The sequence below is a fragment of the Scatophagus argus genome, chromosome 24, assembly GCF_020382885.2.
Source record: "Scatophagus argus isolate fScaArg1 chromosome 24, fScaArg1.pri, whole genome shotgun sequence".
Lineage (NCBI taxonomy): Eukaryota > Metazoa > Chordata > Actinopteri > Scatophagidae > Scatophagus > Scatophagus argus.
Genome location: NC_058516.1, coordinates 5,368,413 through 5,383,301, shown reverse-complemented (window position 1 = coordinate 5,383,301; position 14,889 = coordinate 5,368,413). Strand labels below are relative to the sequence as shown.

The following is a 14,889-nucleotide window of genomic DNA, read 5'->3' as shown; positions in this document are numbered from 1 at the left end:
CCCAGACTTGAATTCTTTTCGGCTTAGCAGCTCCTCGAGGCAGTGAGGTTCATAAATAAAAATCTGAGAATGTCCACAAAAATTAAAATAAAACTTGACTGGACACATCAAAGGGTGACAACATGAGTGAGCAAAGTCAGGCACATATACAGATTTAATCCCAGTCAGGAGCTCACACTGTATATAGAGTCTCTGGTCAGGAGTAACAGGAAATACCATATATGCAACAGAGATCATGAGCTGGTTTGACCTCAGAAAACATGTGATTCAGTCCCCTGAGCAACCAGGACATCCACTGAAACATAAATAACAAGTTTTTTCACCCCTTTTTGAGATTTAATTTTGCTTTCCTTCTGTGGGATTTGTTGTGAGGTTTTTCTGTTACATTTTGTTCACAGCGGGTTGTGACCCGAAAGTGAAAATTTCACAGTTGAACATAAGCAGTTGTGGAAAGTAAATGAGCTATTCACTTTATTCGGGCATCTCTGTTTCATGCTACTTCTCTACTATCACTTCTAATATAAATAGATAAATAAAATACATCATTAACAAAAGCCAAAAAGGATTTTTAATTCCAATACTTTATGTGTATTTTGCTGTGTGTTTGCAGGGTAGGGGTATCATTTTGACCATTTAAAACATTTAAAAGTGATTAGAATGGTGCATTCGGGGGTTGAGGCGGGCTGGAGAACTGTTCGCCACTCGTGGTGGTTTTCTTGCTGTGGGTGCTTTCCTGTTTGGTTTTTGTCTTCGTCTTTTGAATCTGCCTATTTTTACCCAGACACTCTGGAGCAGCACATTGGGTGGGCTTCTCTCTGCCGTCATCAGGACAGCAGAGACCAGGAGAGACCCGTCATAACAACATTTCTCGGTTTATCACTCCGGCAAGCTGGTTTATGTCTGGAAAGCAGGACACTCTGGGGTGCTCTTACTTTATAGGCACATGCTAACGGAAACACACACTCTACCGAAGCAAGACATGGAGGCATATTCATCTATTTTGTGTGTGTGTGTGTGCGCACTACATGCACCTTTACTCACACATGCACACGCACACACACAAACAGTATCATTAATAAGGCCTGCGAGCTGTTGCTGTGTGAGAGGTAATTACACCATGAAGCTCAGCAAGGCTTTGATGGAAAGTTTTAGCCTTACTGGCTCGACTGGAAGAAGCCTTGACTCTGGTTCGTTTTAACAAGAACTCTTTATGGCTCCTTTTGCTCTCTTAAACACTCCAGTTTCACGGCTTCCCGGAAAGATTTTATGTCTAGTTTTTAAATATGAGCAAACAAACATACAAGAGAAGGGCTTAATACGCATAATAACAGCGACTGTTGTTGTTTTATCCTGTCATGCGCTGCCGAATGCACAGTGAGACGTTTAGAAGTGTTTTCTTTCTTGCTGGCAAAGCAAAACGTCTTTATGACACTGAGGTCTGCCTGCTTTGTCTGCACGCTGCGTCTGACTCATGTGGGACCATGTTGGGTGAGATGACGGCTTCCCTTCTCAAACCACTAACAGCCAGTTGTGTGTGCAGTGCAAGAGGTCTGGTCCACAGCCTGTGTGTGATGTGTCTGCTGTGGTAGCAGGGCTGTAGTTTGCGCAGGCCGTACACGCTTGCCTGTTGACTTTCTAGCCCGATTGCTATTCCTTTTTCTGCCCGCTGGCCAAAAATGTGGTGTATTTTTGGAACTTCACTCCCCAGGATCTGTGCTTTTAGCCCGAGCATGTAAGCTACAATTGGTACAAATGCTTTTAAGTCATCATGCTCCAAATAAAAGGTCTTATAGCCACCAACACTGGATGTAAACCTGAAGTGAAAGGAGGTGATGGTTACTCCCCTGGATGCAAAATAGTCAAACTAACATAATCAGCAATTTGGCAACACTAGTGTGATGTTCACTGAATTGCAAATGTGCTGCTCTGGGCAATATAAGCCAATCTAATCCCTGCTTTGACATCACTGCTCTGGACACATTCACTCTCACACACACACGCATACACACATTTCAGTGTTTTATGCAGGTCTGCGTCAGCAAAAGCCCATAGGCAAACAACACAGACAGAGATATCCAAGACCAATTTGTGCTCCCTGACAGAAAAAGTCTAAACTTTATACGCTTGCATTAAGTGTTTGTCACGTTGATGTATATGTATTTTTGAATATGTTGAGAGCATTGGGCAAGCTGTTTAACAATTTTCACCTTATCTGTGAAGAATTATTAACATACTCAGGCCTTCACATTAATCCATCTTTTAAAGCCTTGTATTGTTACATTTGCTCAATTCACAAATGTTTACAGGTTAAATGGTCCACAGCTTTGATTGTGGCCAAATACCCCCAGAACTGAAACAGTAAATAAACAAAAATAGTGAACTTAGCAAACATTATACCTACTAAACATCAGTAAATTAACGTCATTATGGTGGGCTTTTAAGCATCCTTCTAGCATTTAACTTGGACTAAGTTGTGTCTCAGTTCAGCTTGGCAAACATATGGACAAACATGGAAGTTATTACTGCATCAGCTGTTTAATCCAATAATGACTGGGACATTCTACATAGTGAGTTCTTTCAATTTTGTTACTTTAAGTATATTTTGATGAAACTTTGGCACTTTCATGTCAGTAAAATTTTCCCATGCATGCATGACATTTTTTTTTTAAGTTTTTGCAGATCCTCACATGGATGTAAACATGTAAACACAGGGCTTCTCAGGTATGTGTTTCATGTTTGCATTCACATGCAGCATATACAGATGGAGCCATACGGGGTTTAGGCCAAAAGAGCTTAGTGAAATACATCAAACAACACCAGAGATGCCACCAAGACCTTATGTAACCCAGGCTCCGTAGCTCATCCACAGAAATGATAATCCTCCACTGCTATGGATAGGGCTGTCCCAGCGGGCCTCCGTACTCCTCGGTTAATTAATGCAGGCTGTACCTGAGTAGCACAAAGACTGGACCGAGGTATCGCAGCTTTGGAAAATTAAGCACCTGCCCTGCCGAAGTGCCCTTGTGCAAGATGGGGAATAGCTGGTGAACATCTGATCTCCCTGTAGGGTAGGACGGTACCAGCTAGGTAAAAAGAAATTGTTATGAACTATCTGAAAATTAACATTACGGTGACATTAGGGTATAATCACAGGGTAGGATAACAGGTGCAGATAATTTAGCTAGCGGTTGTTTAAGTAGCGCTTCTTAGCTAGGTCCACTATCTAATTTTGACGACAGGAAGAACAGAATAAAAAGTTTAAAAATATCCAAATATTGAATCAGCTCTAAAACGTGAACACTATCGCCGACTGAGTGCATATAAACTTTTTTATCAAGCAAGTAGACTAGCAAGTCTGAAAAGTTTGGCTAGCTAAGCTAACTTGTATTTAGCTGAATATAACGAGGAAATGCTAACGGGCGATAGTTAGCTAAAAGTAATGAATACGCGATTGAAACAGCTAAAGATAATGAATATGCAGTTCAGTTGGATAAAACTACTGTATAAATGGTTCAAGTAGTTGCTAAAGCAGTGCATAAACAGTTTCAAATAAAAAGCAATATTGGTATATCGATAGAGGTACCCACACAAAGTAATTAAGGCAAGATGAGTTTATGGATATGACACCTTTTAAGGACAAGGTAACTGAGAGTGCTTTATGTAAAACATAAAAGGCATAGGAATATAAGTTTGACAGGTTGCACAAGTCGATATAAAAAGAAACATTTAAATAGGATTTAAAAAGAATATGAAAAATAAACTTAACACATAAGAAAGCTGTGCAGTAGCTGCACATGGTGAATAATAACAACACCGTCTCTGCCTGCAGATGTAGCCTGAAGAAACTGGTTAGCATATTACAGTAATCAAGTCAGCAAAACCAGGCAGTGGTGTCGCAGTGTTGCCTGTGGGTGGCTTCTGAGACGCAAAATCAAATATAAAGTAATGGAAATAAAAACAGATTGGATTAGAGAGGGCTGTGTGGAAGGCGTTTCATGTTGCAATGAGCAGGAATTGGATAAAAACGTTTGTTTCATTTTGCCACTCCTGGTTATGGAAAGTCTCGGATAATGGGAGGAGGTAGATCTCAAACAGCAAACTGCGTATCGTTGATAATTACATTAAGATGTTAAGAACCGCAGGCACACAGCAGATAGGCTATAATAGATGCAAAACATCATAAAGAAGTTATTAGAACAACGTACTGTAAGAAAAGCTGCAGTGGTACTCCTCATACTCTGGTGGAAAGTATATATTTCTGTTCTCAAGTACATGCACTTGAGTATTTTTATTTACTGCTACTTTTTACTTTTACTCCAATATACCACAGTAAGAAATATTCTTATTTTATTTTACTCCACTACATTTATTTAATAACTTACGTAACTTTGTGGATTGAGATTGATAACAAAAACTATAAACAAATAAATGGCGATTTATTAGTTTGAGTCACTCAGCGGTATGTAAAGTTTTCGTTTTCGGTCAGCAACATTACAGTCATGACTGCATAAGTAATAAAGATTTTCTGATACGTGCCATTGAGCATGATTTACTTCCTTCCAGTATTTTGATGCTAATCATTTTGTACCTCAAATATTGCATGACATTTACTCGTAACAGAGTATTTTTTACACTGTTATTGCTACGTTTACTCAAGTAAACTTAACTAATTCTTCCACCGCTGCTTATAATTCAGGACACGCCCAGGGACTTTCCCCCCCCCCCCCTTATAAATGACACTGCCGTAATTACAACCTTTCATTCAAGCCACCGCATGCACACACATATCACGTTGTACACCAGATAATCACATTTTCATCAGGCTAAGCCCGCCCCTGGTAAAAGTAGGGGCGCTCCATGTGACGCTGGGGCTGTAACAAAAATCCAGTATGGCGGAATCTGTCAGGAGATGAATTTCTTCGTCCCCCCTGCGCAGAGGAAAAACCCCAGAGTCTAACATGGGAGAGAAATAAAAGCCCTGCGGGACACATGTTGGGACGACTGGCTTCCTCCTGGCCCGTGTAGGTGAGCTGTTGGTGTGTTTGTGGCCCCTCGGGATGAATGTGTAGTCGAGCTGCGCCGCTTTGATGTTGATATTCAGGCAGGGATGCGATGCACAGACAGGATTCATCAAAACAATGTCCGGCTGAAGTTTCCACTCTGCTCCGCTTCGGTTTCGTCTTCACGGTTGTTTTTCCACGGCTACTCTTGAGCACGAGTCGTATCTACTTATGGCAGGAATGATTTCTCATCTTGAAACCATTTAGCTTTAGGATTTCCATACGGCTTGTTGTACTGTAGCGGGCGGGAAGTGTGTAGGCAATAAAGGGGGAATGGACAGGCGATGTTTATTATGCCGATTGTTGCTGAGCTATTTTTAGAGCACGGCCGAGCCTTGGGCTTTAATGCATTATACATAGCGCAAACACGCCTCTGTCGCCTTAAACCTGCGTTGTTGGTGAGAAAAATGCGTAAATTGAAGGCACAGGCCTGCGTAAGTGTGTGTTCGAGTGTGTGTGAATGGTTCGGGATGGGCGGTGGTAATTCTCTGCATGCGTCAATCTTTTTTTTGTGAATGGGGGCGTACGGGTTGTTGGAGCTGTTAAAGCTACATCAAAGCAGCACATTAGGGCTGCTTTAAAGTGTGGTTCAGAGCACGAAACGGTTAGTAATACAGTAAGTAGTAGTATTAGACCGAAATTTTGAATTGTGTCGTCAGATGTGGGACGGAGTTTGAGTTTGGACTGGAGTGAAGGGTTGAGCTAACTGAGTGTTGACACCTTTTTCTGTGACTGGCATTTATAGCAGATAGTGTCATGATTAATGGAAGTTGTATGTTTATCGGATGCGTTTTTGGTGTAGATTGTTTAGATTTAACCCATTTTTCTGGGTCTGTGTTTTTATTATTTTTCCAAATTGGGCTTCAGGGCTTGTCCCCCCCAGATCTGTCACTCTGCATCAGGCAAGCTCTTTTTAGGGACAATGGCCTAGGACACACACATGAATACCCCTCCCGAGACAGATGAGATGCCCTGGGAGAATGGTGTTGCATGAAGGCCCCCTGGAGTGTCAGCTACTCCCGGTGACACACACGTTCCCCTCCCACCCCTCCACGCCTTGCTTTTCCATTACAAAGCACAAATGTGCGTGCACTGTGCAGTGACCGACTTTTTTTGGGGCAATTTGTCTTGCGGCTGCACTGTCTGGCCCTCTCATCTTGAGACCCACCCCCCTAAGTGCATATACACACACACACACACACAGTCATGCATGCATCCATCCTGCCTCAGAGGACCTCTGAGGCGTCTGCCAACACACACACACACACAAGGGCGTGAACATGCACACAACCCCTATGCCACTGCCCCCCACCCACCTAGCCTTCGGGCAGTTTTACCCCCACGACGACTTGATGCTTTGGGCTCAAGCCGTTGTTACATCTGACACTCGTGCTCCAGGCTCAGGGACTTCAGGCTGCTCTGCAAAAACAAAGAAAAGAACAGTCGATTTCCAGAAACAACAAAAAGACCAGTCGCTTACTTCGAAAAGCATAGAAAAGATCGTTTATTCCCAAAATAAATAAAAGAATTAGAGGTTTCTGTGAAATACATATTTTCATCAGACTAACAGAACTGTTCCACCCATTTCTACAGTGAGTGTAATATATCATACTTTTTCCATATTTTTTCTTAATCTTGTAGCACCCCAGTCAAAAAGAAACTATGTCTGGAACAAGCAATTTATTGCGCGATTGGTTTACAGCTTCTCGCAAAGCAAGCATGAGGTTACTGTTTGTACTGAGTATTTGACGGTGGTCTTGGATTTGCAAGGCAACAGTGTTTTACCTTAAAAAACCCTGGGGTGTATTCCAAGGTGCAGGATTGCATATCTGGCCAGATTAAAAAATAGCACATAAATGTCACACAAGTCAAAGAAATAGTCACATTTAAGTTAATCTGCTTTAGAGGTGAAACCATTAGTTGATTAATTGATGAGTTAGTTGGTGAATGATGAATTCCTTGGCTTTAATTGCAATGAATAATTAATCATGTAAGCTTTTTTAAATGAAAAATGCCAAAGCCTCCATGGTGTCTATGTGTTATAATAAACTAAATATTGTTTAGATTTGGATTGTTGAGGATCCATAAAGATGTTTTCTGAGTTGCTTGGTTTGTGTGACGGGAATTTTCCAATATTTTATGACATTTTATTTCCCAAACTATTATCCTTAGTTTATTAGTATCCTAATAATACTTTGTTGTAGGCCAAGATTATTTAAAATGTAACTTTGATTGCTTTGATGGACATAAAACTGTCACTGTTCTTTTCACAGTTACAGATGACCAAGTGATATCAGCTATACAGTGTAAGTGGAATCCAAGATTTTAGTCAGCATTTGTCACTGAGAGATCAATACCATACATAACTGGAAAATGAGCTGTGAGTGTGAGACATTAATAGGGATTAATAGGGATTCACCCATCCATCTTTTTCTCTACTGATATTGATTCTGGTCTCTCAACTCCTCTTGATATTAGTGCTTTGTATCTGTATACCTCATTGTATGAAACTCTGAGATCTTTTTAATGCAAGTCCACATGAGGGAATTGGCCAGGGATTGTTGTGGCACTGAAATCTGATTTGGCAGCGCACTATGACTGAATAAATGCACCTGATTATAGAAACACTGAATTTTAGAATGAAACTAAGACTAAGAAACTGTTTGATTTACCTCCAAAAATCAGATGGAAACTGATATTAATACATAAGATATCAGATGTTATGTTTTTTTTAAAACAAAAGTACTGACACAGTTCTTTTTATCCTCTCTGATAGGTTGGTGCAAGACGGCAAGCTGCTGCTCTGATTGGAGAAACCAAATCAAAAGCCTCATGGGGATTGGCTGCTGCTGCTGGACGTCTCCTTCCTGTTTCCAGCCTTGAGGGATTCTTGAGGGACTGTCCTAAGTGTTGGATCAGCCTGAACACACACACACAATCGCACAGTCCCAGACATCCACAGTTTTAGCAGGATAAAAGCCTCCTGATTGCCACTCTGCAAATCACATCTGCACAAACACACATTTGTATTGCAGTATACACGCACACACACACCAAACCGGGTGCTCACCTGCCTCACTGTGTGGACACCCTCCTGGCCGACCTGTCAGTGATGACGTCACACAGCCACCAAGGTAAGATATGTCACCATAGGAATTTTATTGGGTTGACTTAAGATTTTGCAACCTAGGATGATTCATACTGGGGCTGAACAATTAATTGAAATATTGTAATATGGCCAAGTGCAATATCTGAAGCCCCGTCTTGCAAATCACCTCCTCCTGACTTCAGGTAACATACTTGTTTAGTACAGATTCCAGCTAAATCACATAATGATCACATTTTTTTCCCTTGAAAGTGAATTGCAAGAATTACCATTCCAATTAAAATCATTTCTCATATCAGCTGCAATATGATTTTCATCACTGCATCGTAGTTGTTTAACTTTAAATGCTTGTAGCGTCAGCAAATTTGTAGTTTGCTTTTAGGTTGAAAAAATGTGTATGTGTAACTTCTTGTAAAAAGTGACAGAAGGGCAAACAGAAGATGAAATTTTGATGCATCTTCTCAGCCCGTGTACTGAAGAAACACTAATCCATCACTGCTGCTGGAACGCATCGGGAATCTTCAACAAAATCTGTAACTGTCATGTGTGGAGTAATGAGAATTTAGCTCCTCAAAACAGTCACATTAAGGGAGATCTCTGCTGCTCCGTCTGCCATATTGATATATGTGAACATTGTGAACAGGGACAGATTGCGGCGTGCCAAAACGCAATAAAACATTTTGATCTAGTCTTGTGACGATTAATTGACTTGATTTAGTATGAATTTGCTCCAGAGGGGAGAGGGAGAAAAATTCCTTAATGCTGGCTTGTTAAAAGAGTCTACTTTCCTGTTCGACACCTAATCAAGCTCAGTTTGGAAGCTTCGGTTTGTGTTTTTCTGAGGTGATGAATTATTCGGTGAGCAGCTGGCACATGAAAAGGTTAGCTTCCTGCCCCGGTCGGCGTGGTACCTGACGGTGTCAACCTTGTTTACTTTGTACACCTGGGAGTGTGTGCACTATAAATACCACAGCTGAGGTAACCACCGGGTCCCGAGAGATATGAGCGAACTGCAGCCTCAGCCGGCGCCCTCAGCCCTCCAGCATCTCCATCACTGACACATGTGAACACACCACGGAGGGGAGAGCGGATAGCTCATACTCTGGTGCACATGTGGCTGCTATTTCAGAATCAGGATCGGAATTCCTTTATTTGTCCCTGACGGGAAATTCTTTAAATATTGAAGTTGCATATGTCCCTTGTAGAGAAGACACAACCTCCGGGGTGTTGACTCACTTTGCCTGACCCCAAGTTTGATGATGCTCTTAATTTTCTAATAAGCCTCTACTTGCACAGCTTTTTAGTTTTTTGTTGTTTTTTTTTTGTAGAAATTTAAATACATATTTGTTGTTACATAGTTTTTACATAATTTCATATAGTCATGTAAAATTAAGGCTGTGAATGGACTTTAGCGCAGTTAAATTTAGTGATTTGCGATATTAAGTTTTGGAAATGTCCACTGATGTAGTGTACTGCGTACTGTGCACGTCCATAAAGGACACTGGATCCTACATTTCCCATGATGCAACTCAATAACATCTTTCAACAAAACGTCATGTGTAGAAATGGCAAAAAGCCCTTTTTGAAGTAAATTAAAGCAGTCATGCAGACTCATGCTGCTTTTTTACAGATCAGTAATTGCTTACATTTTCAATTTTTGTGCAAATTGATACCTCTGATACCTATTGAACGAGTGCCCAATTCTGAACACAGCCAGTGCAGGAAATTTCACTATTTTCTGGCCACGAGCTGCAGCAGCTGATTTAGCAGATAAACTATACAGCTCCTGTCAAAATATCATAAGATTTAGCCCTTTTTAATTTCCCACCCTGCCCTCTTATGCATCTCGTCTTCACAGTTTGCTTCCCACAAGAGGACTAAACACAGCATCCGCCCAGTTCCACCTGTGTTAACTCACCTCTCAATGAAACAAATAAAGCTGTGATCTGTTGTGTGAGTCCAGGAGAGACAATTCATACCCACAGCTGCTCTTTCTCACTGTCTTGTTTTCTGCTGAAAAGCCTTCAGAGGAGACGGTCTCGGTCCTCAGAGTGCTGCCAAGTGTGGGCGTCAATTTGAGGTGTTGCTTCTCTCGTTTGAATGACAGCTTAGAGACTCACTTGTTGCATCCTGGTGCACGGCGAGAGAGACAGAAACAAGCAGCTGAGAGACATTGAGAGATATGAAATGTGAAAAATTGGCCTTGTGGTGCTTGTTGGGTGAGTTTACAGAAGTGTCAGAGATGCATGAGTTTGATTTCTTTGTTATAATTGGAAAAGGAAAGGAAATTGATCTTGTGGCTTCTGGTTGCATCAGGGTTGTCTGCTGCTGCCACTGTCAAATTGAATTTGTTTTATATTGAGTGTAATTAAACAACATTGGCTTTGTTCTCAGGGTGAACAATGAGACTTTCAGATCAGTGGCTTTGTTGTGCTCTTGTATTTGCAGTGATGCAAAGCTGCCAACTTTATTCTGAGCTTGCTTTGCACTTATTTCCAATCAGGCATCAGCCCGCTAAGTAAAGCCTTGAGTTTGTGTGTGTGTGTGTGTGTGTGTGTGTGTGTCCACATGTTTGCCCTCATGCTCTGACGGGTGTTTGTGAGCGTGCATGCGTGCCTGCCTGCTGGTGTGCCATTTTTGTAATCTGTAAATGAGCTTACTAGCACGTATATTTTTTTTTTTTGATCCAGGACTTACTCATTTTCTTTATTACAGCAGCAGATTAAATATCATTTACTACAAATCTCTTCCTAGAAAAGTGAAATTTAAAGCGCTTTGTCGATTTATATTTCCTGGAACAAAAGGGGGTCAGGCTGATAAGGCCATCACATCAGTCTTTTTGCGGGCATATCAGCAAACAGGCTGGAGTGTTTGCACAGGAGTGATTACTCTGTGTACCGAGAGCTTTAGCACATTAACTGGCGACATTTGTTTTGCACTTGTACTTAGCAATGAGCTAACCAGTTGACTGTGTTGAACAGAGCTTTTAATATTTATTTATTTTGCAAATATTACGCTCATGTCGAGTTGTACTTGTCGAATGCTAAATATAGAGAACAGTATACTCAATAAAAGACCCAGACAGATTCAAAACAGAAGCGTGGTGATTAACTCGAGCCACCTGCTCACTAAAATGATCAGTCTATAACAACTGTGTTTACTTTCCTGTCGTTACCCCGCCACTGAACATTAAAATCACCAACGTATGACAACATAAAAGTCAGTACGTTTTCTCAACTGATGATTGACTTTGGTTTCAGATGCTTTGAGCCTGTAAAGGTTTATATTGTACTTTACCCAGAAATATCTGAACTCTGGGTTCATCAAGTGTTTCTTTCCCATGATTCTCTGGGGTCCCTCTGTGGTTGTGGTCGCTCGGCAAGCAGCCTTATCAGTTCCTTGTGACAATCCGGGTTGCCCTCTCTCCAGATAAAGAGGGAGACTACACAAACCACATGTGTATGTTTAATGTGCATGTTGTTAAAAATGTGCAGTGAGACTGAAACAGAGTGCAGAATACTGCAGATGACTGCTGTATAAACAGATAATATTAGAGATGCACCAATATGGAAATGATAAGCAATAATTATTCTATTTGTTTAACAATACAATAACAACAGTATGTCTTCAAAATACAGTAGGGCTGTCTGTATTTTTAGATCGATGCATTTATGGTTCTTAATAAAACACAGTGTTTAAAAAGTTTTTTAAATATGTTGAGTAATTAACTTTAGAGGTGACTGCACCTGCTCATTAAAAAGCATCTATAGGCTACAAAAACCATCAGAATAACTTAACATACTCTGACAGATTATACTGATAATGATTTTTTTTTCATTTTTAGTTTCATTGTCTCCCCATGAGGATTGGTCAGTATTGATCATCCATTGTCTTTTTACCACCATTATAAAAATAAGCAAATGCTAATGCAAGGCAGCATGAGCTGTGAGTGAAAATGACAACTTGTGTTTAAAGGGAGCTGTTGATCTCCTCAGACGTTATGACCTCTTATTAATGAGGGAAAGTGATGTTGGTACCTGCACCGGCTTTCCAGGAAAGTCTGCAGTGCTTACCAATGGAGCATGAACTGTGATGGCACATGAGTCATACACACATACACACACACACACACACACAATAGTGGTTGGTGCCAGGTAAAGTAAATGATCATTTATGAATGACAGGGTTAAACTTTACATTCTTATGTGCAAAAATTACAAATTAACATATTCCAGGAACAAAAGGAAATCTACAGCAGGATACAAACTGTGTGCAGGTTAGAGTTTTACTGCTTTATTTTGCACGGTCTGCGTGGGCGTGAGCGCCTTTTATGGCTCTGAACTGGTGAACTTGACACAGTGCTCCTTTCCTCGAAGGCTCAGTTGTATCTAGGTTACAAGCACAACAGTTTCTAGGTTTATACAGCCTTGAAACACAACAAAAACAGTGAGAAAAATCACTGAATAAAATAAACACTTATGCGTAGGGTCAGGAGATTGCATCGTTCAGGCTGGTACCCAAGATTAGATAATGTCAATTCAGGCCTCAGGCGCCGGTACAATTTGTTGCTTTGGACATCCAGATTTATGTCTTGTACAAACAAGTCTTATGTTTTGTTTGCATTGGTCAAGATGTGCAATTCTTTTTGTAAGAGTTAGGAGGCTCAAATATTGTCCTATTGTCAGTAAGAAATAACAAATGTAAGTAATGCTCCATTGTAAAACTCTGACCTGCTGAAAATTCCTGAACTGCAGCTCAATAGACTGACTAACAATGGACTGGCTAGTGGGCCATGGCATGGATGGGAAACACCGCTCTGGACTGTGGCCGTTTGTGTCATGGTCTTGATTTCAGAACACCTTTAGTAGTTTCTTGTCTAACTGGCTTTAAGCAAGCTGCCTTAAATCAAGATGAGGTGACAGTTGTATAGCCACATGTTTTTATGAGTTTATACCCTGGTGATGACTTTTCCCAGTGGTGAAAACACAACCATAGACTGTGAAGGTGAAAACAAATAGGTTCAATTAAAATAGGTTAGGTTGTGAGTGCACTTTTGTTGTCAGGTCAGGTGCGAGTTTTGGCAGCAATGGCGAGGGACTGCTACTGACATAAACGGTACTACAGACAAGGTAGGGACACATGCACGTACCCTTGTGTAGGGTTTTTCCTTTGCTGGTGTGGGACAGTGCAAGGGACGCAGAATGCTGCTGTACTGTGCAAACACGTATGTGCTGTCAAATACACAGTTTCTACTGACTACATCTGCCCCTTAGGTGTTAAACACTCACTGATGCCTGATGTTAGTGGCCTCTTGGATTGGAGTGGGTTGTCCATGCTTGTCCTCGTGATCTCATCTGAAGTGTTTCCAAAAAAAAAAAAAATCCTGGAGGCCGTGTCAAGCCCTCTCAAGGTAACTTTTGTCGTGGCCAAAAACTAATCTTGTAGGTTTAATAGGGTAGACTCAGCATAATAAAACTCAGCATCCGGTACTGTCTTTCTGCTGCTAGCTGTCTTGTATTTTGCCTCATCATCATAGATGGCAGGGACTGAGAGAAGATTTCAGTCAGGTTTTTGATCATTTCCTTTTATTTTTACTTAAAAATTACAGCCTGTTTTTGTATCATCTAAACCACCTTTGTGTCTCACCCCAGTCTTTGATAAACAGTGCAGTACAGTATGCACACAGATCTCTGGATGGCTGTAAGTCTATATTATGGATTTGCTTTTTATTACACCTGCCAGATACCATTAACTGGGCAGCAGTGGCATAGAGATTTAAGGAACAGACTTGGGACTGGAAGATCACTGCCTTTTCTGGCTGGTAAATGGAAAAAGTGAATGAGAAGCACTTTTCCTTTCCTCGGTAAGAGAAAGTGAGGAAACTTAGGTGCCCTTGAGCAAAACACATAATTTCTAACTGGAGCTGCCATAGTGAGACATATATCAGATATATAAAGAGTGAAAAGGAAACCTCCGAATCTGTCATCTTCTCAGAAGTTTAAAGTAAAATAAAAGTTAAAGCTTCTCTACAGTGGTTTCCCATAGATTTGGGAGTGTAAGGCCAAAGGGTACACATAGTTAATACATTAAATTTACTTTCCTCTCATCATCCTGCTTTTCAGTCTGGGCCCACTCAGTGACCCCTTTTCATCCTCTTACCCACATGCACGCAATCACACATCACTCCGCTTAAATCCGGGGGTGAAAGGGTTAAAAGTTTTCGCTGCAAAAAAGAGGGCCCGGCTTATCCCTGAGTCTATTTTTAGCAACACACACAAGATATGCGCACGTGCATGCATGGCGAACAAACAATCATTATTTTTGGTCTCCCGTGTTGATTCCCTTCTTCTCGACTGAGCGGTTTGTTGTCGGCTAAAAATGGAGCACGGGATGAGTGCATGCATGGCACAACCGCTGCCTCTTTTATGCACTGGTCAGTGTGATACGAGCATGAGCCTCATCCAGGGTAATTTCAAACCTTACTGTCACGTTTCTCTGCTGTCCCCCCCTGCGCCGACATGTTGTTTCTGTCCATCAAAACCAAATTCTGAAATTGTAGCAGATTGCAAAATGCACTTCAGCGGCGTGTACCCACAGTGCCGCACCCTCCCTCTCTCGCTGAACCCAGCAAACATAGATGAGGTTCCTGCCAGCCAGACAGTTCGTCAGTTCTACCCTCCCATGTGCCACCAACTTGGCTGAGCATGACAAACAGTCCGTCCC

General features: G+C 41.3%; 1 protein-coding gene across 1 annotated transcript in view; it reads left to right on the top strand.

The window, feature by feature from the left end:
* The first annotated feature begins 4,733 nt into the window (after positions 1-4,733).
* The window catches only part of LOC124055319 (histone deacetylase 4-like), a 49,507-nt gene continuing 39,351 nt past the window's right edge, over positions 4,734-14,889 (top strand). Inside the window, exons 1-3 of the mRNA XM_046382025.1 lie at positions 4,734-5,025; positions 7,334-7,366; positions 7,837-8,194. Of these exons, the coding sequence (XP_046237981.1) occupies positions 8,173-8,194 (22 nt within the window). The 5' untranslated portion in view covers positions 4,734-5,025; positions 7,334-7,366; positions 7,837-8,172. The remainder of the gene's footprint in view (positions 5,026-7,333; positions 7,367-7,836; positions 8,195-14,889) is intronic.